The sequence below is a fragment of the Erinaceus europaeus genome, chromosome 23 (assembly GCF_950295315.1).
Source record: "Erinaceus europaeus chromosome 23, mEriEur2.1, whole genome shotgun sequence".
In the NCBI taxonomy this organism is placed as follows: Eukaryota; Metazoa; Chordata; class Mammalia; order Eulipotyphla; family Erinaceidae; genus Erinaceus; species Erinaceus europaeus.
Genome location: NC_080184.1, coordinates 8,329,124 through 8,355,922, shown reverse-complemented (window position 1 = coordinate 8,355,922; position 26,799 = coordinate 8,329,124). Strand labels below are relative to the sequence as shown.

The window sequence follows — 26,799 nt, the reverse complement described above, 5'->3', positions numbered from 1 at the left end:
GGTGGTGGTGGTTGGGATGAGACACAGTCTTTTGGTGGTGGGAATGGTGTTTATGTACACCCCTATTAAATTGTAGGCATATAAACTACTATCTAATTAATATGAGAGGGGAAAAATTGATCATATGTCTAGAACTTCTTAAAACACAGACTGAGTCTTTTTAATACATAGGCTGTCTTTGATATGTTGACTCTCTCAAAAGCCTAGACCAGGGAGAACAGAAGTAACTGGTAGCACAGCTATATACAAGATGCTGGGTATTATACCCCAAACCCTAACAAAGGGACTTTTCAAAGTTAACCCAATCACCAAATAATGTGATGATAACAATAACTATCCATTGTCTTCTTGAACCCTAAGACAGCAGGAACCTCACATTTCCACTATAGAGCCTATATTTCCCCCAGTCCTGGAACCTTAGGGTGGGGCCCACTTTCCTGCATGCTTTTCCCAGTCCAAATCAAATAATATTGCATCCACGGATCGCAACCCAATCAACTCAATGAGTACTACCCCAGCATGCTTCACTTCAGACTGTGTCTAGAGACTTCAGATGTGGAATGACAACCCTTCAGCTTCACCAGTCGGGTGAGACCTTTCCTTTCATAGTATTCTCTAATTCCATTCCAGGTGGTCCACTCCCCAATAAAGTCCCCAAACCTAGATATAGTCTAGGTCCCCTGAGATAGAGCATATGTTCACACATGCCCATAAGCTAGGGAAAAATATATACCCGAAAGTTGAAGTACACAAGAGCCTGCAGGGAATACCTCCCAACACTTCATCTGCACTGTTCCAGTCTTTAGGTCCATGGTCGTTCAACAACTTGTTTGGTTTTGTAGGTTAACTCTCTTTTCAGCCACCAGGTTCCAGATGCCAGCACCATGCCGACCAGACTTCCCTGGACAGACAACCCCACCATTGTGTCCTGGAGCTCCACTTCCCCAGAGCTCCACCCTACTAGGGAAAGAGAGAGGCAGACTGGGAGTATGGATCGACCAGTCAAAGTCCATGTTCAGCAGAGAAGCAATTACAGAAGCCAGACCTTTCATCTTCTGCAACCCACAAGGACCCTAGGTCCATGCTCCCAGAGGGATAGAGAATGGGAAAGCTATCAGGGGGTGGGATGGGATATGGAGATGCGGTGGTGGGAATTGTGTGTAACTGTACCCCTCTTATCCTATGGTTTTATTAATGTCTCCTTTCTTAAATAAAAAAAAAGATTTAAAAAAGTGAGCAGAAAATAAAAACACATATAGCTTACACTTATTGTCAAAATATATACAATGTCTTCAGCTAATAATTATAGAAATTAATTTGAAATCAACAGTTTCAGGAAGAGTTATAAGTCTGAGATAGTAATTGTGTTTATGAACCTCTATGGATGACTGAAGAAATTTTCATATAATCACTCATTTTAATTTTAATTAACCAACTAATTAATTAATTTTTACCTGAGGTAAAAGCTCAGCTCTGGCTTATGGTAGTTCTGGAGATTGAACCTGGGACCTTGGAGCTTCTGGCTATCTCCCTGGTCCCAATGACTTTTTTTTTTAAAGTAGATATTCTTGGTAAAATCAGAAAGTATATTCAGTTATATACTAGTACTGATGTGTAGAATTAGATTGATTTTGTTGTTGCTGTTTAGAATCCTAAAATTGTGATGGAGACATGCAGAATAAAACCTAAGAATGTGTATTTCTCCTGGAGCCTATTTTATTTCTTACAGTGTGTTCTTGTCAGGTTGCATTAGAATAATGGAACATTTGTGAGCAAAGATACACACTAGTAGCCCAGGACTGGAAGCCAAAATGGAGAAAATCTCCAAGACTGTTGGGAAATTGTGCAGATGTGGTCGAGCTTGGCAGGGCCCACAAACCACCCTATTTCCATGCTAGTATGGCCCGCCCCTTTATCTACACACCAATCTTCTGCTTTGTCTTATAAATGATTAAAGGTCTCTGTCCTAAATCCCCATAGGGTATTAATTCCTGCCAGCTGAATCCCTGGCAACGGTTGCTAGGGAAGCCCCTACCATTTCCAGCCCCGCTCACTTACGGTATTATAAAAGCCATTTCTGTTTCTGGTTTCTCTCTCTTCCACATCCCGATCTAGAGGAGGTCAGGCGTGCAGACCCGGAGGCAGATGCCAGCCTGAATCATTGTGGCTGGCTCCACGTGGCTTAACCCGCTGCACCCATGCTGGACTCAGGGGCCCCCGCATGAATAAAGATTTGTATTGCTACCACTATGAGCTTGGTTCCTGGGTCATCTCTCCGGCCCGCAACGCTAGCCTGGCACAAGATGACTATGGCCTTGCCCTAGGCACTGTGATAAACAGAGAGAAAGGTGACCCAGGCACTGCAGAACACCAGCATGCTGAATGTCAAGAAGTTGGCTTTATTGAAGGTGTCAGGCAAGTTTCAGACAAGATAGGACAAGGAGAAGCTGACAATGAGGATGTGCCAGAGTTCAGAATGTGTGTCTATTTCAATGAAAGGTGGAGAGGTTCCTAACCAGATTCCACAGATCGTCACTTGAATAGAAGTGCATATGGGAATAACGTAGTTAGAAACCCCTGATACCAACAACCATCACAGTGTTCTTCCTGGTTTCATAGCTTTGAATGCCAGAATCACAATAATGTTTTTTTTTGCCAACACAGTGGAAACAGTCACAGTAAACACAAGTCCAAATGTGATTTGCTGGAGGATGCAGGTGACTGGATTTGGACAGCCAATGCAGAGAAAGGAGCAGAAGAAGCAGAGGAGGAGAGAGATGAGCAGGATGTAACTGAGAGTCCGGTTATAGGCCTTGACTGTGGAAGTATCTTGATGCTTCACAAAGATCCACAAGACCACAGCTGTAAGGACAGAGAAGCACAAAGTTGTACAGGCCAGAGCCATCCCAAAGAAATCCTCAAAGGCCAAGAAAGTCACAGACTTGGGGAGACAGTCATTTCTCTCTTCGTTTGTATATTCTCAATCTGAGCATGGGATACAATTTTCTGTATCTGGGTGGGAAAAAAAGCTAAGACTTGTCATTTTTCAAATAAGCTTAAAAGTAATTACTGTCTGTTCATTGTTGATAGTGATACCTTTACAGTGATATTATTTGGACACACCAAATTAAGACTTTCTATTCCTGAACCAGGGAGAATGCATTCACCAGATGGTTTTACTCATATGTGGAATATAGATAACTAAAACATGCCAACTTACAAAAAAAAAACTACCTCTCAGATTTTGTGGTTATTAGAAGAGCAGTTTATAGAAATTTAGTGGTGTGAGGTATGAAGCTATAATCCTGTAATCTTATAAATTTGTAAACTTATTAAGTCACTATAAAAATATTTGGAAGGGGGAGTCGGGCGGTAGCGCAGCGGGTTAAGCGCAGATGGCGCTAAGCACTAGGTCCAGCGGAAGGATCCCTGTTCGAGCCTCCGGCTCCCCACCTGCAAGGGAGTCGCCTCACAGGTGGTGAAGCAGGTCTGCAGGTGTCTATCTTTCTCTCCCCCTCTGCCTTCCCCTCGTCTCTCCATTTCTCTCTATCCTATCCAACAACGACATCAGTAATAACTACAACAATAAAACAGGGATGCATTGGATCGACCTTCTCGTGGTGCATCCCGTGAGTATCCATTCATTGGGGAAACTGACGATCCTTCCTAGCCGACTGAATCCACATGGATCCCAGTCACTTTCAAAGCCAGCAACAAGCAGCTCCTGACAGCTTTCAACCTGACGCTGTTGACTGGCTACGGAAGAAGGGCAAACGCTAGAAGAAGAAGAACAATAAAACAACAAGGGCAACAAAAGGAATAAATAAATAAGTAAATAAAATAAATTTAAAAAAATATTTGGAAGGACTGAAATATCAAAGCAGGATCTTCAGTCTATGGTGGGTCTAGGTTGGCTAATTCTGTAACTAAGGGATGAACTGATGTCACAGATTCTATATAATTCTCTTTATTCACAGGTGGTTTCACTATGGCAAGCCATGTGCAATTGTGCCTTTAAATAATTGCACAGATCAGCTAGGGATTCAGTCAGTTTTTACTATTCACATTCAAATTGACATAGTCAAAGAAGCATCTCAAATCTCTAAAAATATGAGAGCAATGTTTTCCCAGAAAAAAAAATGTCATAACTCTCCATTTATGTTCTGGACAGAAAACATAACCTTTTATTTAAATCAGTCAGTCAGTCAATCAGTCAATATTTAAAGTTTGAGACTTCATATAGACCAGTATCTTTCCTACCTCTTTTTTTAAAAAAAAATTATTTATTTATTCCCTTTTGTTGTCCTTGTTGCATTGTAGTTATTATTGTTGTTGCTATTGATGTCATTGTTATTGAATAGGACAGAGAGAAATGGAGAGATAAGGAGAAGACAGAGAGGGGGAGAGAAAGACACCTGCAGACCTGCTTCACTGCCTGTGAAGTTACTTCCCTGCAGGTGGGGAGCCAGGGGCTAGAACCTGGACCCTTAAGGTGATCCTTGTGCTTTGCGCCACGTGCGCTTAACCCACTGCACTACTGCCTGACTCCCTCCTATATCTCTTTTTTAAAGGTTTTATTTAATATTTATTCCCTTTTGTTGTCCTTGTTGTTTTATTGTTGTAGCTATTATTGTTGTTATTGATGTCATTATTGTTGGATAGGACAGAGAGAAATGGAAAGAGGAGGGGAAGACAGAAAAGGGGAGAGAAAGATAGATGCCTACAGACCTGCTTCACTGCTTGTGAAGTGACACCCCTACAGGTGGGGAATGGAGGGCTCAAACTGGGATCCTTAGGCCAGTCCTTGTGCTTTGCGCCACCTGCGCTTAACCCACTGTGCTACTGCCTGACTCCCTCCTATCTCTTAGGATGAGTTATTTTCCCCTAATTCTCATGTGCTCTGGGTCCAATGAACACCAGAACATTCATAGACACTTGGTGAGACAGTGAAAGGAGTGATGTAGAAACAAACAATAAGAGATCAACTTTCTCTTTTAAATGGGGGATGAGTGTTCTGCTGCCACTTATCTTGATGAGATGAGAAGCTGTATCCCTGTGTCAACAACTGTGTTATAAATTGTTAACCCCCAATAAAAATGGCGTTCTTCATATTTCAGTTGGAGGAAACACGCACTAATTTGATTTTAAAGATTTATACTTAAACTCCTGTGTACTTTAAAATCAAATTAGTGCGTGTGAATATCTGACCTACAGAAGAGCTGTTTAAGATTTATACTTAAACTCCTGTGTACTTAAACAGCTCTTCTGTAGGTCAGATATTCAGTTTGTTTAGTCAACAAGTAACTACTTAATAGTTTCAATGAGTCTTATATTTTGCTGATTCCAATTTTTTACACTTCAAAATCTATTTCTTCCATGACCCTCATTTCATGCCTCAGGGTTCACAATTCTTACTTCCAGATTCTCACTGTAACCTCTTGACTGAAGTCATGTACTCTAGTCATACTAACATCTAATGCTTATTTCAGCCTGAAATATAGGTCTCTTACTTTTTGCCTAAAATATGAAAAAGTTAACATTATTTATTTTAAAGACAAAGTGCTTTCTATAGAAGAAATAGAGCTATTTAATCCGTTCAGGGCCATCTGACTGATATTTCATTGCTTCAATATAGTTTCTATTTTGTCTTCTCATTATGTTTGATATTCCTTGAGAATAAGAGATAGGAGTCTCTGTGTCTGAGCTGGCCTGGGCAGTGGCCAGGGATTCATAGTCATAAGACTTTCATCAAGATTGCTCCAACCTGCATAGTGATCACTATTTTGAGATCACAGGTGCAATGCAATCTGTCTAAGGACAGACTACAGTAGACTGTATATTGCAAACAAAGGGCTTCTTTCCAGCTCCACTCCTATGGCCTTTTATCATGGAGACTGAATTCCCAGATGACCGCATCCACTGATGTGCTATCTGCAGGTTGCTATATATAGTCTAGGGAAGACAACCACTGCAACTCCCATATGGTTTATAGTTTTTTTTTTTTTCCTCCAGGGTTATTGCTGGGCCTTGGTGCCTGCACTATGAATCCACTGTTCCTGGAGGCCATTTTTTCCCTTTTGTTGCCCTTGTTGTTTATCAGTGTTGTTGTTACTATTATTGTTGTCATTGTTGTTGGATAGGACAGAAAGAAATGGAGAGAGGAGGGGAAGACAGAGAAAGACAGACCCTGCAGACCTGCTTCACAGCTTGCGAAGGATACCTCGTGCAGGTAGGGAGCTGGGGGCTCCAACCGTAATCCTTATGCCTGTCCTTGCACTTTGTGCCATGTGTGCTTAACCTGCTGCGCTACTGCCCAGCCTATTCTGTATCTTATAGATGGGTTGCTTCCTGTTTGTGGCTTGATGTGGAGCTTTTTACCTTTGTTAGTACATCTCTGTCATCTCCACCTGGATGTTGAGTTTTGACCTTATGTGGAAGCTTGTCAGAGACCTAAGATTGTTTCTATGTAGGATTCTCATGTATGTTGTAGTTTTGCTGCCGAAGAAACAAATGAAAACAGAGTCTGTGAGTTATGCATTGTGGTCCCATTATCAATAATTTCGAAAATATTGTTATTATTATCTTTATTTACTGGGTAGAAACAGTCAGAAATTGAGAGGGTAAGGGGAGATAAAGAGAGAGAGAGACAGAGAGACACTTACAACAGTGCTTCACCACTCAAAAAGCTTTCCCTCTGCAGGTGTGGGGACTAGGGGCTTGAACCTGGGTCCTTGTGCACTGTAATGTGTACGTTCAATCAGGTGTGCCACCACCCAATCCCTCATTAATAATTTTTAAATAAATATTTCCTTTTATCTCTAAAGTTTAATTATCATTTGTTTTAGTAAATGTTTAAAATTTAGTCTGTGTGTAGTTTCATGTTTTTCACCAAATTTGGGGAAATGTTAGTCATTATTTCTCCAAATATTTTCTCTTCTCATTCTTTCATTCATCATCCTTCTCACATTTTCTTTTTTATTTTTTTTTAAGATTTTAATTTATTTATGAGAAAGATAGGAGGAGAGAGAAAGAACCAGACTTCACTCTGGCACATGTGCTGCTGGGGATCAAACTCAGGACCTCATGTTTGGGAGTCCAAAGCTTTATCACTGTACTACCTCCCGGACCACTCTTCTCGCATGTTCTTCAGTATATCTATGTAACCACACTTAATGATATTTTATAAAACTTTAGAGTCTGTTAAGTTTTAGTCATTCTCTTATTTTCTCTTTACACTAGATTATCTAAAATGTCCTACACTGAAACTCACAGATTATTTACTATGGCCAAATAAGCACATTGATAATATCATTGCGCAATTTTTTAAATATTTACTTCTTTATTCCCTTTTGTTGTCCTTGTTGTTTTATTGTTGTAGTTATTATTATTGTCATCGTTATTGGATAGGACAGAGAGAAATGGAGAGAGGAGGGGAAGACAGAGAGGGGGAGAGAAAGACAGACACCTGCAGACCTGCTTCACCCCATGTGAAGAGACTCCTCTGCCGGTAGGGATCCCGGGCTCGAACAGGTATCTTTCCGCCCATCCTTGTGCTTTTTGCCACGTGCGCTTAACCCGCTGCACTACAGATGGACTCCCTATTGCGCAATTTTAAAATGTCAGTTTTCCTTTCTGAAGTTCTAGGATTCTGATTTAGTTCCACTTTATAATTTCTTTCTGTTTAGTTATAATACATATCTGTTAAGGCAATACATGTACTGTTTCCTTTAGTTTCTTGACTATGGTTTCCTTTGGTTATTTGAAAATATCTTTTTTTTTAAAAAAATTATTTATTTATTATTTATTCCTTTTTTTTTTTTTTTGCCCTTGTTCTATTGTTGTAGTTATTGATGTCGTCGTTGTTGGATAGGACAGAGAGAAATGGAGAGAGGAGGGGAAGACAGAGAGGGGGAGAGAAAGATAGACACCTGCAAACCTGCTTCACTGCCTGTGAAGCAACTCCCCTGCAGGTGGGGAGCCGGGGCCTCGAACCGGGATCCTTAACGCGGGTCCTTGCGCTTTGGGCCACCTTCGCTTAACCCGCTGCACTGCCACCCGACTCCCGATCATCTTTACTGGTCATTCCATTTCTGACATCACAGAAGAAAACTGGTCCTCTTCAGCACTCAAAGGGAGTTACCCAAAAAGGAAGGAACGACCCCCATTCTCTGTACTAGCTCTCCTTATAGACCCCCTTTCTGCTGCTACTCACATGGCAAAAGATCAGGGATTGATGGATTAGGAGAACCCTGAAGAGTTTACTCAAGACCTACAAGTTCTTTTCTGTGCTACTGCAGAGGACATACTATTGTTAGATATTGTCCATTCTGTCCAATATTTCCTTCTTGTGCTTCAGTTTGAATGTGTGTATATATACTTTTTTTTTTTTTTGTAACCACTTGACGGGAAGAATAGTTTTCAAAGGCAATATTGAAAAACAGCTTCTGGCAGTTCTGGAGCTGCATTTTACAAAGGGAGAGCCCAAGTGTTTGGTATGACACTAGTTTTGCCCTGGAAAGAACAGAATAGATTCCCTGACATGGACTATCAGCCCCAGGAAATTGGAAAACTGGGCAAGAAGCACTGTCAGAAAAAGTAAGAGTAAGATATGGTGATGTCATGGGGATGCTATTAATTTCCTTGCCTCAGTCCTCTGCCATATGGCAACAGCCTGTCAAATGCCCCTGAAAATACTAAAGAAGCTATAGTTTGCATTGGTTACAGTGGATTTTAGTTTGGTGAATGTGCCCGTTTTGGTATTTAGCTTTTCATTTTCTTTTCTTTTTTTTTTTTATTCACTCTTTACTCTCTTCTTGGCTGTGCTTCCTGCTTTCTCAATTCTGTATGTTGTTCTGTTTCTGGTGGTGCTCTTCCCCATGACTTTCTTACTTTAGTGGCAAACACGAACTAAGTCTCTATCAATAAGTTTTCTTTAAAAAAACAATATTTATTTATTTTTAAATATTTATTTATTTTCCCTTTTGTTGCCCTTGTTGGTTTTTTAATTGTTGTTGTAATTATTATTGTTACTGATGTCGTTGTTGTTGGATAGGACAGAGAGAAGTGGAGAGAGGAGGGGAAGACAGAGAGGGGGAGAGAAAGATAGACACCTGCAGACCTGCTTCACTGCTTGTGAAGCGACTCCCCTGCAGGTGGGGAGCCGGGGGTTTGAACCAGGATCTTTACGCCGGTCCTTGCACTCGTGTGCTTAACTCGCTGCACTACCTCCGGACTCCCCATCATTAAGTTTTCTTTCCTCTGGTTTCTTCTTCTTTTTTCTCTCTCTCTGCACTAGCACTATTGTCTTACTTTATTGTTGTGGAAGCTTTCCTCTAATATAGTTGAACAATATTCTTGTCTAAGTCTGGACAGATGCCCTCTGTGTTTATCTCTGTAAGATGTTTGGGGTCTAACTCATGTACTTCTGCTAAGTCTCGGGAATTAGTCTTACAGGATCACTATAGAGTTAATCGAATTAGTCTTACAGGATCACTATAGAGTTAATCTGGCTAGTATTGTATCAAACAAAGACTTAGGAGGGGCACACAGGTCTGACTAATGATACAATTCTTGAACTTTTGTGAGAAGGATGTCTGGCCGATGGGTTCCAACTACAATTACATACTAATAAAAAAAAAAAAGGCTTCTTGTGCAGGGGAGAAAAAAAAAGCACATGAATGGACAGATAGGGGAAGGTGATGCTAAGCTTCTGGAAGAGATCACCAATTGTAGGCCCTCAGGAAGAGGAGGTGTATGAATGGACTGCAAGGGGTGCACAGAGGAGCCCACTGCCTGTGGGAACTGCTGATAGAGAGGAAATGCTACTGGGAGGCTAGGGTAGGTGGTGCCAGGCAACTCGGGGAGTCTGTCATTAATCCTCCCAATCAAAAAAAGAAAAAAAAAAAACAACTCATGGAGATGGGGAGAGATTATAGCAGTTTACACAATAGACTCCTAGGCACTAGGTATTCCAGGTTTATTTCCCGGCATCACCAAAACCAGAGCTTAGCAGTACTCTGATCAAAAGGATTAAAATACATATTTATGATTTTAATTTTTTAATGTAATTTATTTTTCCCTTTGTTGCACTTGTTTTTATTGTTGTTGTAGATATTATTGTTGTCGTCGTTCGATAGGACAGAGAAATGGAGAGAGGAGGGGAAGAGAGAGAGCTGGAGAGAAAGATAGATACCTGTAGACCTGCTTCACCACTTGTGAAGTGACTCCCCTGCAGGTGAGGACCCTGGGGCTCGAACCGGGATCCTTAAGGTGGTCCTTGTGCTTTGCGCCCCGTGCGCTTAACCCGCTGCACTACCGCCCAACTTCCGATTTTAATTGTTTATGATATGCATTTTAACATATTCTACAGCAATTAACAATCCAAGACTTGGACATGATATTTTCAACAGACGTTCATGAGACATTCTTTTCACACTATCATCTCCCACCTAGGATATTCATGTGAAAAAATATATTTAGAATACAAGAAGAGGCATACTAATGAGCTTCACTTCACAGTTACTTAATTTTCAAGCAAGGGAGACATTTTAGTAGTGGAAGAAAATGCCATCAAAGCCCTCATCAGGAGCTCCAGTGGTGTAATCGGTTGGCGCATGGTACATATACAAAGCCCTCACCAATGGTAATCATTCACTTACTAAAGGAAGAGCTATGCTAACATTTTTATATACACTGACTGAAATGGTTAGTTTTATAAATAAGAATATTATTATATGTTTATTATTTATTGGCTAAAGACAGATGAATTGAGAAGGAAGAGATATAGTGGGTGGGTGGTAGCGAGAGAAAGATACCTGCGGTACTGCTTAATTAATTGCTCTTGAAGATTCCCCCCACCCATACACACACCAGCAAATAGATTGAGGGCTGAAATCCAGGTCCTTGTACATTGTAACATGTGCACTCAACCAGGTGCAACACCACCCAGCACCAGCAAAAAAAGACTTTCACATTTGAGGCTCTGAAATCCTAGATTCAATTCCCAGCGTCACCATAAGCTAAACCTGAGTAGCATTCTGATATATATTATGATCAAATTTTCACTTACTCATTCACCAAGCAATTGTCCCTTTACCCAGAGTGTCCACCCTCTCCCTTTTTCTCTTTGCCTTTTGCAGATCTGCAAAAGCCCTCAGCTTGTAAAAAAAAAAAAAAAAAAAAAAAAAAAAAAGGGAGTCGGGTGGTAGCACAGCCAGTTAAGCGCAGTGGCCCAAAGCGAAAGGACCTGCCGAAGGATCCCAGTTTGAGCCCCAGGCTCCCCACCTACAAGAGCGTCGCTTTACAAGCAGTGAAGCAGGTCTGCAGGTGTCTATCTTTCTCTCCCCCTCTCTGTCTTCCCCTCCTCTCTCCAGTTCTCTCTGTCCTATACAACATCGATGACATCAACACAATAATAGCTACAACAATAAAAAAGGGGCAACAAAAGAGAATAAATAAATTTTTTTTAAAAAAAACCTAGGAGAAACACAGATCAGGAAGTAAGTGAAATGACCTGAGTCTAAGCAGACTGCATCGGCTAACATGATAAAATGCTCTGCTGGAAAAAATTAATGAGGGGAGTCGGGCTGTAGCACAGCTGGTTAAGCGCACATGGTAAAAAGCGCAAGGACCAGCTTAAGGATCCGGGTTCGAGTCCCCGGCTCCCCACCTGCAGGGGGATCCCTTCACAGGCAGTGAGGCAGGTCTGTAGGTGTCTTTCTCTGTTCTTGTCTTCCCCTCCTCTCTCCATTTCTCTGTCCTATCTAACAACGAAGACAAAAATAACAACAACAATAGTTACAACAACAATAAAAAGGGCAACAAAAGGGAAAATAAATAAATATCCAAAAAAAAAAAAAAGAAAAGAGTGCACTTACACTTGCTTACTCCACCAATGTAGGCTCTGCATGCTGTTTTTGTGGCTAGGGTCCTCACCTCATGAAGCCCCCTTCAGCTTGCAAAGTTGGCACTTGACACCCCTTCCCCTCCCACCCACCCCCATCTTTCTCTGTATATTGGTTGGTGATTCTGTCCACAAAAGATCCAGCTACACAATCTACTTTGCAATATAAATACCTCTCCTTCTTCTTCTTCCTATTCTTCTCCTTCTCCCTCTCCCTCCCCCTCCCCCTCCACTCTCCCTCTCCCTCTCCCTCTCCCTCTCCCTCTCCCTCTCCCTCTCCCTCTCCCTCTCCCTCTCCCTCTCCTTCTTCTCCTCCAGGATTATTGCCTGCACTACAAATCCACTGCTCCTGGAGGCCATTTTTCCCAATTTTTGTTGTGGTTGTTATTGTTGTTATAACTGTCATTGTTGCTGGATAGGACAGAGAGAAATCGAGGAGAGAAAGATAGACACCAGCAGACCTTCTTCACCGCTTGCAAAGTGGCCCCCCTGTAGGTGGGGAGCTGGGGGCTTGAACACGGATCCTTGAGCCAGTCTTTCCACTTTGCACCATGTATACTTAACCCACTGCGCTACCGCCCAGCCCCCAATATAAATACTTCTACTACCTTATTCATAAGGAAGCACTTTAGTTTAGTAAACTCCTAGAAGTTTCATTAGCTAATGATGACTACCCTGACTGGACTTGGCAGTTTTTCATGCATGCAGTTTGACAATTGAGTACAGTCAGGAATTTGTATTTAAAAAAGAAGAAAGAGGGAGTGGGGGGGGGGTAGAGCAGCTGGTTAAGCGCATGTGGTGCAAAGCACAAGGACTGCCTTAAGGATCTTGGTTCGAGGCCCCCCCCCCCACCTGCAGGGGAGTCGCTTCACAGGTGGTGAAGCAGGTCTGCAGGTGTCTTTCTCTCCCCCTCTCTGTTTCGCCTCCTCTCTCCATTTCTCTCTGTCCTATCCAACAATAATGACATCAATAACAACAACAGTAACTACAACAACAACAAAAAACAAGGGCAACAAAAGGGAAAATAAATATTTTTTTAAAAAAAAGAAAGAAAAGGAAAAGACAAATTTAAAACCTCCCCCCAAATGGATTTTTGTTCAGTTTGCTCATATGAATTAGTCATGGTTGGTTGACCAACATAGAAAAATAACACATTTAAAATTTTACTTGGGTAAAATACTCAAGCTGTAGCCCCCACACTAGCAAAATGTTAATCTTGTAACATCTGTGCATCCCCAACACCTGAGGACAATGACACTCCCTGATGGTATGCCCCTAGTGTTGTTTTTGTTTTACGAGGAGAAAATGAGTATCATGCTGTCATTATGTGTAGGTGTACATGTGCTCAAGCACACACACACACACACACACACAAACTTTTTAAAGAAACTTTTCTCAAGGGAGTATCTTTGGATTTAAAAAAAAATTTTTTTTACTTTTTATAATATTTATTTTTTCCCCTGTTGTTGCCCTTGTTGTTTTATTGTTGTTGTTATTGATGTTGTCATTGTACAGAGAGAAATGGAGAGAGGAGGGGAAGACAGAAGAGGAGACAAAGACAGACACTTGAACTTGGAGAGTCAGCAAAAAGTCACTCTGAACATACTAATATTATACAAATAGTGGGATATCAGTATTCATGCTCCTTAATAACCAATGGATTTGATAAACCTATGTAAAAATATTAGCATTACTCTTTCTTTACAGTAAGTAAGTTTCATTGATGATAAAATGTAACTGATTTTTATCTTTTGATTAAATATCTACTTTGGTTCCACACTTTTTAGATTCTAATGTCATCACTTTAACTTTTAACATACTTTCCATCTAACACAAGCTGGATCACTTCTAATTCAATATTTATTTTATTTATAAAAAGGAAACACTGACAGAACCATAGGATAAGAGGGGTACAATTCCACACAATTCCCACCATCAGAACTCTGTATCCCATCCTGTCCCTTAATAGCTTTCCTATTCTTTAACCCTCTGGGAGTATGGACCCAAGGTTATTGTGGGATGCAGAAGGTGGAAGGTCTGGCTTCTCTAACTGCTTCAATGCTGATCATGGGCTTTTACAGGTCGATCCATACTCCCAGTTTGTCTCTCTCTTCCCCTAGTGGGGTGGGGTTCTGGGGAATCAGAGCTCCAGGACACATTGGTGGAGTTGTCTGTCCAGGGAAGTCTGGTTGGCAACATGCTAGTGGTTGAAAAGAGAGTTAACATATAAAGCCAAACAAGTTGTTGACTAATCATGAATCTAAAGGCTGGAGTAGTGCAGATGAAAAGTGTGTGTGTGTGGGGGGGTTTCCTCCATTTTGTAGAGAGCTAGCAAGCATATTTTAGTTATATTTCAAAGGGCCTGTGGCTATACTAGTTTGTTTGTTTGTTTGTTTTCCCTGAACCTGAAATCTGATATGCAGGTGGATCCAAGTTATTGTCTGGGGAGATGATGTCATGGCAGGAAAAAGGACCAGAAAGCTGAATCAGGGAAGAGAGTAGCTCTCTAATATGGGAAAGGTGTATAAATGTTGTTGACTTGGGAGTCGGGCGGTAGCACAGTGTGTTAAGCACAGGTGACAAAGCACAAGGATTGGTGTAAGGATCCCGGTTCAAGCCCCTGGCTCCCCACCTATAGGGTAGTTGCTTCACAGGCAGTGAAGTAGGTCTGCAGGTGTCTATCTTTCGCTCTCCCTCTATCTTCCCCTCCTCTCTCCATTTCTCTCTGTCCTAACAATGATGACACCAATAACAATAACAGTGATAACTACAACAATTAAAAAAAAACAAGGGCTACAAAAGGGAATATAAATTTTTTTTAAATGATCACTCTGTTGCATGTAAAACATTAGTTCCCCAATAAAAGGAATTTTAAAAAAGTAGGCAAAGTAATAATAATAATAATAATAATAATAAAAAGATGATCACTCACACTCTAGTAGTTGGTGCAGTGTTTAAAGCACTGGACTTATGTATGAGGTCCTGGCATCACATGTGCCACAATAATGCTTTTCTTTATTTTAATACATAAATAAATCTTTAAAAAATAATTATCCCCCAATGCCCAAACTTACCACCTACTTGTATCTGGAGAAACAAAGCCCAAACTGGATAGATGCAAACACAGGACTGATTCTTCCTAACAGACCCACCAGTTTTTCTTTATTTTTTAAAAAAATATTTTATCTACTTTATATTTATTTATTTTCCATTGTTGTTTCTTTATTGTTGTTGTAGTTATAGTTGTTGTTGATGTCATCATTGTTAGATAGGACAGAGAGAAATGGTGAGAGGAGGGGGAGAGATAGACACCTGCAGACCTGCTTCACTGCTTGTGAAGCGACTCCCCTGCAGGTGGGGACCGGGGGGCTCGAACCCCCGGGATCCTTGTGCTGGTCCTTGCGCTTTGCACCACATGTGCTTAACTTGATGCACTACCACCCAACTCCCTATTTATCTCCTTTAATGAGAGAGATATAAGTAGAGTGAGAAAAGGAGAGGGAGGGAGGGGGAGAGAGAGAGAGAGAGATACCAGAGTACTGCTCAGCTCTGGTTTATGGTAGCAGTGGGGATTGAACCTGAGACTTCAGAGACTCAGCCATGAAAATCTCTTTGCAGCATTCTTATTCTCTCTCCTCAGTCCAACTCACCAGTATTTATTTTTTATTCTTTTAAAAAAATTTTTATTACACTTTTCCTACCACCAGAGTTCTGCGTCTCCATCCCCTCCATTGGAATATGCATTGGTTCTCCCAAGCACACAAATAATAATACGTTGAATATTATTTCTATAACTAACTGTCTATGCTTATATGTATTTGCCCAATTTTTTCTATGGTCCTGCCTTCTTTTTTTATTTATAAAATGGAGATATTGACAAGATCATAGGATAAGAGGGGTATAATTCCACACAATTCCCACCACCAGAACTCTGTATTCCATTCCCCCCCACCCCCATCCTACCCGAAAGCTTTCCTCTTTATCCTTCTGGGAGTATGGGCCCAGGATCATTATGGGGTACAGAAGGTGGAAGTTCTGCCTTCTGTAATTGCTTCCCCACTGAACATGGGTGTTGACAGGTGGATCCATAATCCCTAGTCTGTCTCTCTCTTTCCCTAGTGGGGCAGGGCTCCAGGACACATTGGTGAGGTCAGGTTGCATCTGGAACCTCTCACCAGTATTTCTTTTTTTTTTTTAATTTTTTAATCTTTATTTATTTATTCCCTTTTGTCACCCTTGTTGTTTTATTGTAGTAACTGTTGGTATTGATGTAATTGCTGGATAGGATACAGAGAAATGGAGAAAGGAGGGGAAGACAGAGAGGGAGAGAGAAAGATAGACACCTGCAGACCTGCTTCACCACTTGTGAAGTGACTCCCCTGCAGGTGGGTGTCAGTCAACGTTCAGGGTGCCAGTATGCTGGGATAGCTTTGCTGCGGGAGACAGACGACCAGGGACACATGGCTGAGCGGAGAAGCAGTATTTCTTTATTCACGAGCAAACGGTTCAAAAAACTAATCTAATCTAATCTAATCACAACCCAATTCCGTGCTGCCTCTCTCTCCTCTGGGCTGAAGAGTCAGGAACCCAGGAAGTATGTAGGATAGGGGGTGGGGAGAAGGAAGAAGTGCAGAAAGGCAAGGACTAAACCAAAATCTCCCAGAGGCAGGGGGAGTGAGACCAAACCAATGTAACAGAGTGGTCATGTAAATAGACCACAATGTCAAGCAATGTAACAGAAGGGATCCCAGAAGCAGAACTAGAAGCATACCAACAGGTGGGGAGCCGGCGGCTCGAACCGGGATCCTTAAGCTTTGCGCCATGTGCACTTAACCCGCTGTGCTACCACCCAACTCCCCTCCCACCAGTATTTCTAAAAGGATTTGCATTCAATTCTGCGCTGGTCAATAGAATAAAAATAAAATCTTTCTCTTCCCCTGTCTTCTCCTCCTCTCTCCATTTCTCTCTGTCCTATCCAATGACAACAACATCAATAACAACAACAATAATAACTACAACAATGGCAACAAAAGGGAATAAATAAATATTAAGGAAAAAGAAAGAAAGTCTCTTTGCATAGCCATCATGCTATCTACCCTCTAAAGGAGATTCTCTTAGTTACTGGTAGAGCTGAAACTCATTGGCTTGCCTCATATTATAAGCTGACTTGTTCAAGTTGCTTGACCTTATGGATTATCAGTGTTCTGGTCTTTGGAGTTAATGGGAGCTGTGGTCTAGGATTCAAGATCTAATTCTGCCATTGACCAGAAAAGCCTTAGCAGTTCTCTGGGAGGACTCAATTTATTTCCCCAGGTGAACTCAGATGCTGGTCTTCTAGAACTTCCTGTGGGAAGATAGACCGTGTACTCACATGTCTTACTAAAAGAAAGACTATGAATTTTCAAGTCTTACACAAATATAGGCCACAAATTTTAGATCCCAAAACTTCAAGGCCAACTTCATGGGAAAATTCTGGAAGCAATATCCATTGTGTGAATGGCAATACTGAGGACCTGAAGGGGTGGACTGTATTGGGTCAATGAGTGGCATAAGTATTCATGCCAATCAACCTGCACCCTCTTCATGATAAGCCTTAGTGGATTTGTTCTGAGTTGATGGATAGAGATGTCTGCTAACTTGATGACCCTGGAGTTGCTCACACTGAACTAGGATACCTGTTTCTCTGATCAGCTTCCTGTGAGTAGGACTGTTCATGTTGTATGTACAGGCCCCCAGAATTATGTCTGGTGCATAGTAAAAACTTAGAAAGCGAATCAGTGTAATTCTCACAAGAATGCACAAAGGAAGATGTGGTTACTGTGTGTGTGTGTGTGTGTGTGTGTGTGTGTGTGTGTGTGTGTGTGTATCCAGCTCCTGTTTTCTCTTCCTGCTGTGAGCAAACAAGTACCAGGAGTGCTAGGATAGCCATCCCTGTTTAGGAGCTCTCAACTTGAGTGGGAGACCAATCACCCACAGCTTACTCAGTAGACACTGCAAAGCAAGGGCTTCTTTAGCACAGCATTCTGCACAAGATGAGGAGCTCGAACTGATCCTGCATCAGCAGAGTGGAGCTTCCTGGGGTACTAGTGCTTGTATCAACTGGGGATGAACGCTGGTTCTAGAACCAGCTCTGAAACTTGAGCTGGATACACACTGGGCAGACCTGGGTTGGAGGTGGTGGGGGATTGGCAGCTCTGATCACAACCTCTCAGTCTCCTGGCAGTGACCAGGCTCTGAGGTGACTGTGCAGCAGACCCAGGGAATGAGGAGGTGGTGGGGCAGAGCACTTGAGTGCTGACATTCTGAAGGGGCTTGTGTCCTGTTGATCTGCATCTAATTCTGCTTCTAAGACCCCTTCTGTTTTGATCATCACGTTAGGTTTGCTTGCATTGCTTAACACTGTGGTCTATTTACATAACCACTGCTTTACCTGAGTCCCGCCCTGCCTACAGGGCATTGGTTTAATCCCAACTGGTTAGATGGAAGCTTGATACTTCCGAGCATGTTTTTTCCTTCTCCCCACCCCTATCCTACGTAATTCCTCTTACGACCTGACACTTCTGCCTCAGGAGATATAAAGGACAGGATTTTATAATGAGTAGAGATTAGATTGATTGCACTCACTGCATTCCCACTCAGCCATGAGTCCCTGGTCGTCTCTCTCCTGCCCGAGAAGCTAGCCTGGTATTCCTCTTCCTTCCTCAGGTGAGAATATGAGAATTAATCACAGATGCATTGTGAGAGTAAGCCTTAAAACACACCTAGACCATCTCTCTCTCTTTTTAATTTATTTATCCCTTTTGTTGCCCTTGTTGTTTTTTATTGTTGTAATTGATGTTGTTAGATAGGACAGAGAGAGATGGACAGAGGAGGGGAAGACAGAGGGGGAGAGAAAGATAGACACCTATAGACATGCTTCACTGTTTGTGAAGTGACTCTCCTACAGGTGGGGAGCCAGGGGCTCAAACCCGGATCCTTATGCAGGTCCTTGCGCTTTGCGCCACAGTATGCTTAAGCTGCTGCGCCATCACCTGACTTTTTTCTTTCCTTCTTTCTTTCTTTCTTTCTTTCTTTCTTTATTTCTTTCCTTCTTTCTTTTTTTTCCTCTCCAAATCATTTTATTGGGGAAATAACTTTTTACGAGATGGTTGCCAAATAAAAATAATATCCTATCTCCATGTGATAGATGTCTGCATACCACTCCCACCACCAGCTTAAATCATCTTCCACCACTGTACACTGGGCCCACACACCCCCTCCCATTTCTTGTACTTCTTCTTTTGTAATTTTAGAGCTTTATTGAATAATGGTATACAATATAGTATTTTTATCTTTTTTAAATAAATTTTTATTTATAAAATGGAAATATTGACAATATGTACCCCTATATGATAAGAGGGGTACATTTCCACACAATGCCCACCAGCAGATCTCTATATCCCGTCCCCTCCCCTGATAGCTTTCCTATTCTTTATCCCTCTGGGAGCATGGACCTAGGGTCATTATGGGGTGCAGAAGGTGGAAGGTCTGGCTTCTGTAATTGCTTCTCCACTGAACATGGGATGGGCATTGGCAGGTTGATCCATACACCCAGCCTGTCTCTTATTTTAAAATTTTTTAATAGTTTTTATTTATAAAATGGAAATATTGACAAGACCATAGGATATGTCTTTTTTTTTATTATCATTTCCTTCTCCAAAGGTCTGTGTCCCCACGCCCACTCCATAGATAACCACTACAGTTCTCCCACAGTCTTAGATACGGGTTGACTTTTTTCCACATTTGTATGTTCAATTCCTTATATTCTTCATATGAGTGAAGTCATTTTGTAGTTATCTTGTACCCATTTACTTGCTTCATGAAGCAGAATCTCCAGTTCCATCCACTTTATCCCAAAGGATATAGTCTCATCTTTTTTATTGCTGAATAATACTTTACTGACTACATGTTTCATAACTGTTTTATCTGTTTTTTTTTATCCCAACCCCTTCTAAGAATTTTTTTTGCCCCCTTCAAAGTTCTTGGTTCTCCAGAAAGACCACAATTATTTAAACCACAATCATCAATGTTTAAAGAGAGATTTAAAAATAATGAACTCACAGAAACCAAATTGTGAGTATCCCCCTTTTTCTCCCAGAAGCCATCTCACACCACACCCCCCAAATTCTGCTTTATCTTTGGGAGATGTGACCTATACTGACCTGCCCCCTCCATACCCATGTAGAACAGATACTGGAATTTCCCTTTGGACCAAAGCCTGGATTCAACTCTAGTATACTGCTTGAGAGCTTTCCCACTTATCCAATTCTCACCTTCAAATTACTTGAAAGTTGGAGTTAAAATGACAATAATATCCACTACTAGAACTACAAAAAGTCTATACAGAAGAGCACAGAAGGGCAGGGGTAGATAGCATAATGGTTATGCAAAGAGACTCTCATTCCTGAGGCTCTGAAGTCCCAGGTTCAATCCCCTGTACCACCATAAGCCAGAGCTGAGTAGTGCTCTAGTAATAAATAAAATAAAATAAATAAAAGAAGAAGAGCACAGAAAATGATCTTTCTTAAAATATATTTGTGATTCAAATAGTAAGATGGTGATAACACTGTGTAAGCCTTGCTGCTCAAATGTTTTCTTTTCTTTTGCTACAAGTGTTACTACTGCGGTCTGTGACTACATGATTCTTCTGTCAGCGACCTTTTTAAAAATTTTTTATGTGGTCCAGGAGGTGGCGCAGTAGATAAAGCGCTGGACTCTCAAGCATGAGGTCCTGAGTTCAATCCCTGGCAGCACATGTACCAGAGTGATGTCTGGTTCTTTCTCTCTCTCCTTCTATCTTTCTCATTAATAAATAAATAAAGTAATTAAAAAAATTTAAAATTTATTTATTTATTCTCTTTTGTTGCCCTTGTTGTTTTATTGTTGTAGTCACTGTTAGATAGGACAGAGAGAAATGGAGAGAGGAGGGGAAGACAGAGAGGGAGAGAGAAAGATAGACATTTGCAGACCTGCTTCACCACCTGTGAAGTGACTCCCCTGCAGGTGGAGAACTGGGGGCTCAAACCAGGATCCTTATGCAGGTCCTTGTGCTTTGCACCACCGGCGCTTAACCCGCTGCGCTACCACCCAACTTCCTCATTGTTCTACATTGTGTTTTCCATTTCTGTTCTTATTTCTCAACTTCTGTCTACGAGGGAGATCATCTCACATTCATTCTTCTCTTTCTGCCTAATCTCACATACCATACAGGGGCAGAAGTGGAGTTTCAGGTCCTGGTGCACGATGGTGGAGGACCTACACTGGGGGTGAGATTGCTTTGAAGAAAATTGAGAAAGTGAATACATGTATCAACAACTGTATTTAGAGTAAGCCATTAATCCCAATAAAAATGGTAAAAATTAATTAAGTAGGGAGTCGGGCGGTAGTGCAGCAGGTTAAGCGCACGTGGCACAAAGCGCAAAGACCGGCGTAATGATCCAGGTTTGAGCCCACGGCAACCCCGCCTGCAGTGGAGTCGCTTCACAAGCGGTGAAGCAGATCTGCAGGTGTCTATCTTTCTCTCCCCCTCTCTGTCTTCCCCTCTGCTCTCCATTTCTCTCTATCCTAACAACAATGATATCAATAACAACAACAATAATAACTACAACAACAATTAAAAAAACTCAAAGGCAACAAAAGGGAAAATAAATTTTTTAAAAACTGAGTAATGCTCTGTTAAAAAAATAAAATAATTAATTAATTAAAAATTAAAAATAAAGAAAAAAGTACAACTGCATTGGAAGACAAGACACTCAAGAGGCACATCCTGACAAATACCAGAATAACATTATTTTTTTCGTATTTTTTAAATATTTATTTATTTTCCCTTTTGTTGCCCTTGTTGTTTAACATTGTTGTGGTTATTGATGTCTTTGTTGTTGGATAGGAGAGAGGAGGGGATGGCAGAGAGGGGGAGAGAAAGACAGACACCTGCAGACCTGTTTCACTGCCTGGGAAGCGACTCCCCTGCAGGTGGGGAGCTGGGGCTCCAACCCGGATCCTTACTGCGTTCCTCGCGCTTTGCGCCATGTGCGCTTAACCTATGCGCCACCGCCGGAATCCCCAGAATAACAATTTTAAGGAATATGAAGGGGGGGGGCAGGGAGGGTGTAAAAGATTCCAGAAACTTAACTGTCACTAAGTAGAAGAAAGATGGCAAAGGCTTCACTGTGCTCAAACCCTGGGGACCTAAAGACAAAGTAAGCAGTGCTCCAATCACACACAGATGGCGGTGGCAGGGTGCCCGCTTTCTGGTGCGGAATCCCCTAACTCAATGCCCCTTGGGCGTGGGGGAGTTGTTCCTCTAGTTTTCCCCTAGATACTTCAACCCGACACAGGGACCTGAGTCCAGACGCGGAGGACCCTCACTTTCGGGAAGGGACAGAGGATCCTCGGGACTCCACACAGGATGTCTAGCAGAGGATCGGATCACAACAGGAGGGGAATCCACCATGTAGGTGGAAGGCAAGATTTGCAGTCCGGATGCCCACGCTGGGACACAGCAGGTTACGGGGACTTCAGTCGTCCAACAGGGGCCCGGGAGGGGACAGCGGGGGAGATGGGCGCAGGGCTGCTTCCAAAAGCCTCCAGGTCTCTGGGAAGCGGCCCCTGCAGATCTCAGCCCTGGAGGCCTGCACTCAGCATTGTTCGCCTGGACTCTGCAGAATTCACTCTGGTCAGAGGCACCGTCACCTTAGCAGGGCCTGGAGAGACAAAGCAGCAGTGGCCAGTGGCACAGAAGCGCGCTATTTGTGTCTGCGAAGTATAAGCTTTATACTCCTGGCGCTTTAAAGGGGCTTTGGACACAAACCTGGTTCACTCCTTCCAGAGAAGCTGATTGGGCATCATACCTGCCACACAGCCAGTGCTGAGTTTTGATCGGATTATGTAGACTCTGTTAGGTTCGCCTCTGGGTCTGGGATTAAAGGCGCTCACAAAATGGTCCAGTAAGGGTCCCCGCCCCCTTCCATGGTGTGTGACAAGAGCTCTGTCCAATCAGAGTCTAGGAAGGGGAGAGGGGACTCCTGTCCGAGCTCTGTCCAATCTGGGTTTGGGGAGGGCAGGACTCGCAGTAGCACAGAAGTCTCTCCAGGAAATAAACCACAGCCAGTGGATGCTGCGTCTTGCATTTTCTCTCTACGCGCTGCTCACCTCCTAGCGGTTTGTACCTGGAAGAGGTGGAGAAGGAAAAAGGGGAGGAGGAGGTGAAGGAGGGGCCTCCAGCCAGTCTGGAACTCGAGATGGTGAGTGCAGTCGCTAGAATGAGTTCCCGAGGGGTTGCTTCAAACCCGCCTGCCCAGGGTTGGAAGCAGCCTGGAGGCCAAGTTGTTTCTAGTCTTTCTCTCCCTATCCCCCAAAAACCATGTCACCACCTGATAAACACCGTTTGTTCGTGAGTTCTGCCAGGAGAAGTATACACGTGAGAAGACAACGTGACTTAACTCCGAACAGGCTTCCTATTAGGATTCAAAGTGGGGCTTTTTTTTTTTTTTTTTTTTTTGCCTCCGGGGTTATTGCTGGTGCTCAGTGCCTGCACTACGAATCCACTGCTCCTGGAGGCTATTTTTTCCTTTTATTGCCCTTGTTGATTATCGCTGTTGTTGCTAATGTTATTGTTGGATAGGACAGAGAGAAATGGAGAGAGGAGGGGAAGACAGAGAGGGGGAGAGAAATACAGACACCTGCAGACCTGCTTCACAGCCTGTGAAGTTACTTCCCGCAGGGTCTCGAACCGGGATCCTTGAGCTGGTCCTTGCGCTTTGCACCACATGCGCTTAACCCGCTGCGCCACCGCCCGGCCCCCTAAAGTGGAATTTTTAAGCAGCCTGCTCTGTACATACCAGATTATTTTATTATATTTTTGTTTATTGAGTAGAAATTGAGAGGGGAAAGTGGAGAAAGACAGGGAGAAAAAGAGACACCCGCAGCACTGCTTCGCTGGTCATGAAGCATCTCCCAGCAAGTGGGGAGTGGGGATTCGAACCCAAGTGCGCCACCACTTGGCTTCCTGCCTTCCAGATTGTTTTTTGTTCTCAATCTGAACATCACGGTTATTTTAAGACACTGTTAAGAGTGAGACCTGAGCTAAGTAGGAAGACTGGGATAGTTTGCAAGAGTTGAGTGAGATTTTGTTTCAGAAAGATTAAAGAGTCTTGGCTACATGGGTATAGAAGGGGCAGGTCGGTGGCTGGGCGGTAGTGGTAGGTTAAGTGCACATGGCTCGAAGTGCAAGGACTGAGTAAGGATCCCAGTTCCAGTTCCCCCTCCGGGAGAAGGGGGTCGCTTCACAAGCAGTGAAGCAGGTCTGCAGGTGTCTTTCTCTCCCCCTCTTGTCTTCCTCTCCTCTCCGGCTCTATCCAACAGCAATGACAACAATAATAATAACAACAGCAACGATAAACAGCAAGGGCAACAAAAGGGAAAAAATAGCCTCCAGGAACAGTGGATTAGTAATGCAGGTACCAAGCCCCAGTGATAAACCTGAAGGCAAAAAAAAAAAAAAAAGGGCGGGAGTCGGCCAGTAGTGCAGCGGGCTAAGTGCATATGGCACAAAGCACAAGGACCAGCGTAAGGATCCCAGTTTGAGCCCCCGGATCCCCACCTTCAGGGGAGTCACTTCACAGGCAGTGAAGTAGGTCTGCAAGCGTCTTTCTCTCCTCCCCTCTGTCTGCCCCTCCTCTCTCCACTTCTCTCTGTCCTATCCAACAACGACGACATCAATAACAACAACAATAACTACAACAACAATAAAAAATAAGGGCAACAAAAAAGAAAAATAAATAAATATAAAAAAGGGGGGGCAGGTCAGTGCAGACTGTATTCCTTACTGGTAGCAGAGTTGGTACAAGATACACCGGGAGAAGCAGCTCACTGTGTGGGCTCCACAGGATTGCTCACTGTGAATCGCTCCTTGAAACAGGGTTATCAGACTTTTTGTTTATATTTATTTGTTGCTACCAGGGTTATCTCTGGGCCTCCATACAAGCATTATGAATCCACTGTCCCTGCAACCATTTTTTTGGTTTCTTTTCTTTTTTTTTTTTTAATTTTAATTGACTAGGAGAGAGAAATTGAGAGGGGAGAGGAAACAGAGAAGAAGAGAGACACCTGCAGTACTGCATCACCGCTCCTGACACTCCTGCAGGTGGGGAATGAGGGCTGAACCTGGGTTCTTGTACATGGTAACGTGTGCCAGCACTGTTAGGCTTTTTATGCATTGCATCTCCTGCCTATGGTGTGGTGTTATCAAGGGAAAAGCCTGTACAGATGGATTTAAACCATGTTCTTTTTCTTTCCCCTTTTGTTGCCCTTGTTGTTGTAGCCTTGTTGTAGTTATTATTGTTATTGTTGATGTCGTTCGTTGTTGGATAGGACAGAGAGAAATGGAGAAAGGAGGGGAAGACAGAGGGGGAGGGAAAGACACCTGCAGACCTGCTTCACCGCCTGTGAAGCGACTCCCCTGCAGATGGGGACCCCGGGGGCGGTAGCGCAGAGGGTTAAGTGCACGCGGCACGTAGCGCAAAGACCTGCAAGGATCACGGTTAGAGCCCTCCGCTCCCCACCCGGGGCTGGAACCGGGATCCTTATGTTGGTCCTTGCGCCACCTGCACTTTAACCTGCTGAGCTACAGCCTGACTCCCTTGAATATTTCTAAGAAGTTTTGTTAAAAATCCAACATCATTATTTTAAACAAGAACAAAATTGTTTTCCCCTGAATGTACCTCATTATATTCCGCTTTATTGGGGGTCATTTCACATGGGAGATTATATCTGGTATTTCTTTGGTCTCCTCGTTATGTTTGGTAGGCTGTTAAGGCCGGAAGCAGGGGGTCTGTGCTTAAAACAGGCCTGGGAAGCAACCAGGTATTTGCACCTGACAGAGAAGGTATAATAAACTCTTAGGGGTGAGATAGTTGAAGTGACTAATTCTCAGGAGTCACAGTTTCCGCAGGCAGGTCTGAAAAGAAACAGAACCTCAGTCTTTATATTGTCATGGTGCAAAATGAACCATTGAAGATCAGATTTAAGGAAGCCTTCTAGGTTCAACAGTTACTGATAGGTTTGTAAATTGGAGGTTTATTTGGGCCAGGATTTTAAGTCTACCAGGTGAGAACTGGGATTGTGCAGTAGTGGGAGGAAGGAAAAGTTAGGGTGTGGTAATGTTCAAGAGTGAAATCTGAGAATCAGGCGGTAGCGCAGCAGGTTAAGTGCAGGTGGTGCAAAGTGCAACGACTGGCGTAAGGGTCCCGGTTCAAGCCCCCGGCTCCCCACTTGCAGGGGAGTAGCTTCATAGGTGGTGAAGCAGGTTTGTAGGTGTCTATCTTTCTCTCCCCCTCTCTGTCTTTCCCTCCTCTCTCCATTTCTCTCTGTCCTATCCAACAACGACAAAATCAATAACAACAATAACTACAGCAATGAAAAAGGCAACAAAAAGGGAAAATGAATAAATAATAATAATAAGTGAAATCCTTGAGGTTCAGGTTTCCTTCCTCCTTGGCAGGAGTCACCTGGAATTTGTCTCCTGACTTGGTCCTCAGTTCAAGGCATCATTTCTGAGCAGCTTCTTGATGCCCTCCTCTATTCTTGCTTTGTGTTTTTGTTTTATTTTATTTTATTTTAAGATTTTATTTATTTATGAGAAAGACAGGAGGAGAGAGAAAGAACCAGACATCGCTCTGGCACATGTGCTTCTGGGGATCAAACTCAGGACCTCATGCTTGAGAGTCCAAAGCTTTATCACCGCGCCACCTCCCGGACCACTCCTTTGTGTTTCTGAAACACTCTTGTCAGCACACAGCTCTAGTATAATTGAGCTCGAGGATTTTTCTTCTGTGTGGTGATGGTGAGATATTTATATA

General features: G+C 42.7%; 2 protein-coding genes across 2 annotated transcripts in view; one reads left to right on the top strand and one right to left on the bottom strand.

Moving 5' to 3' along the window:
- LOC103123874 (zinc finger protein 519-like) overlaps positions 1-26,799 on the bottom strand; it is a 138,098-nt gene that overhangs the window by 26,914 nt on the left and 84,385 nt on the right. The gene's annotated exons all lie outside the window — the stretch shown is intronic.
- LOC103123877 (zinc finger protein 883-like) overlaps positions 1-26,799 on the top strand; it is a 43,673-nt gene that overhangs the window by 8,257 nt on the left and 8,617 nt on the right. Inside the window, exons 2-4 of the mRNA XM_060182216.1 lie at positions 2,325-2,415; positions 2,665-2,864; positions 8,442-8,595. Coding sequence (XP_060038199.1) covers positions 2,325-2,415; positions 2,665-2,864; positions 8,442-8,595 — 445 coding nt within the window. The remainder of the gene's footprint in view (positions 1-2,324; positions 2,416-2,664; positions 2,865-8,441; positions 8,596-26,799) is intronic.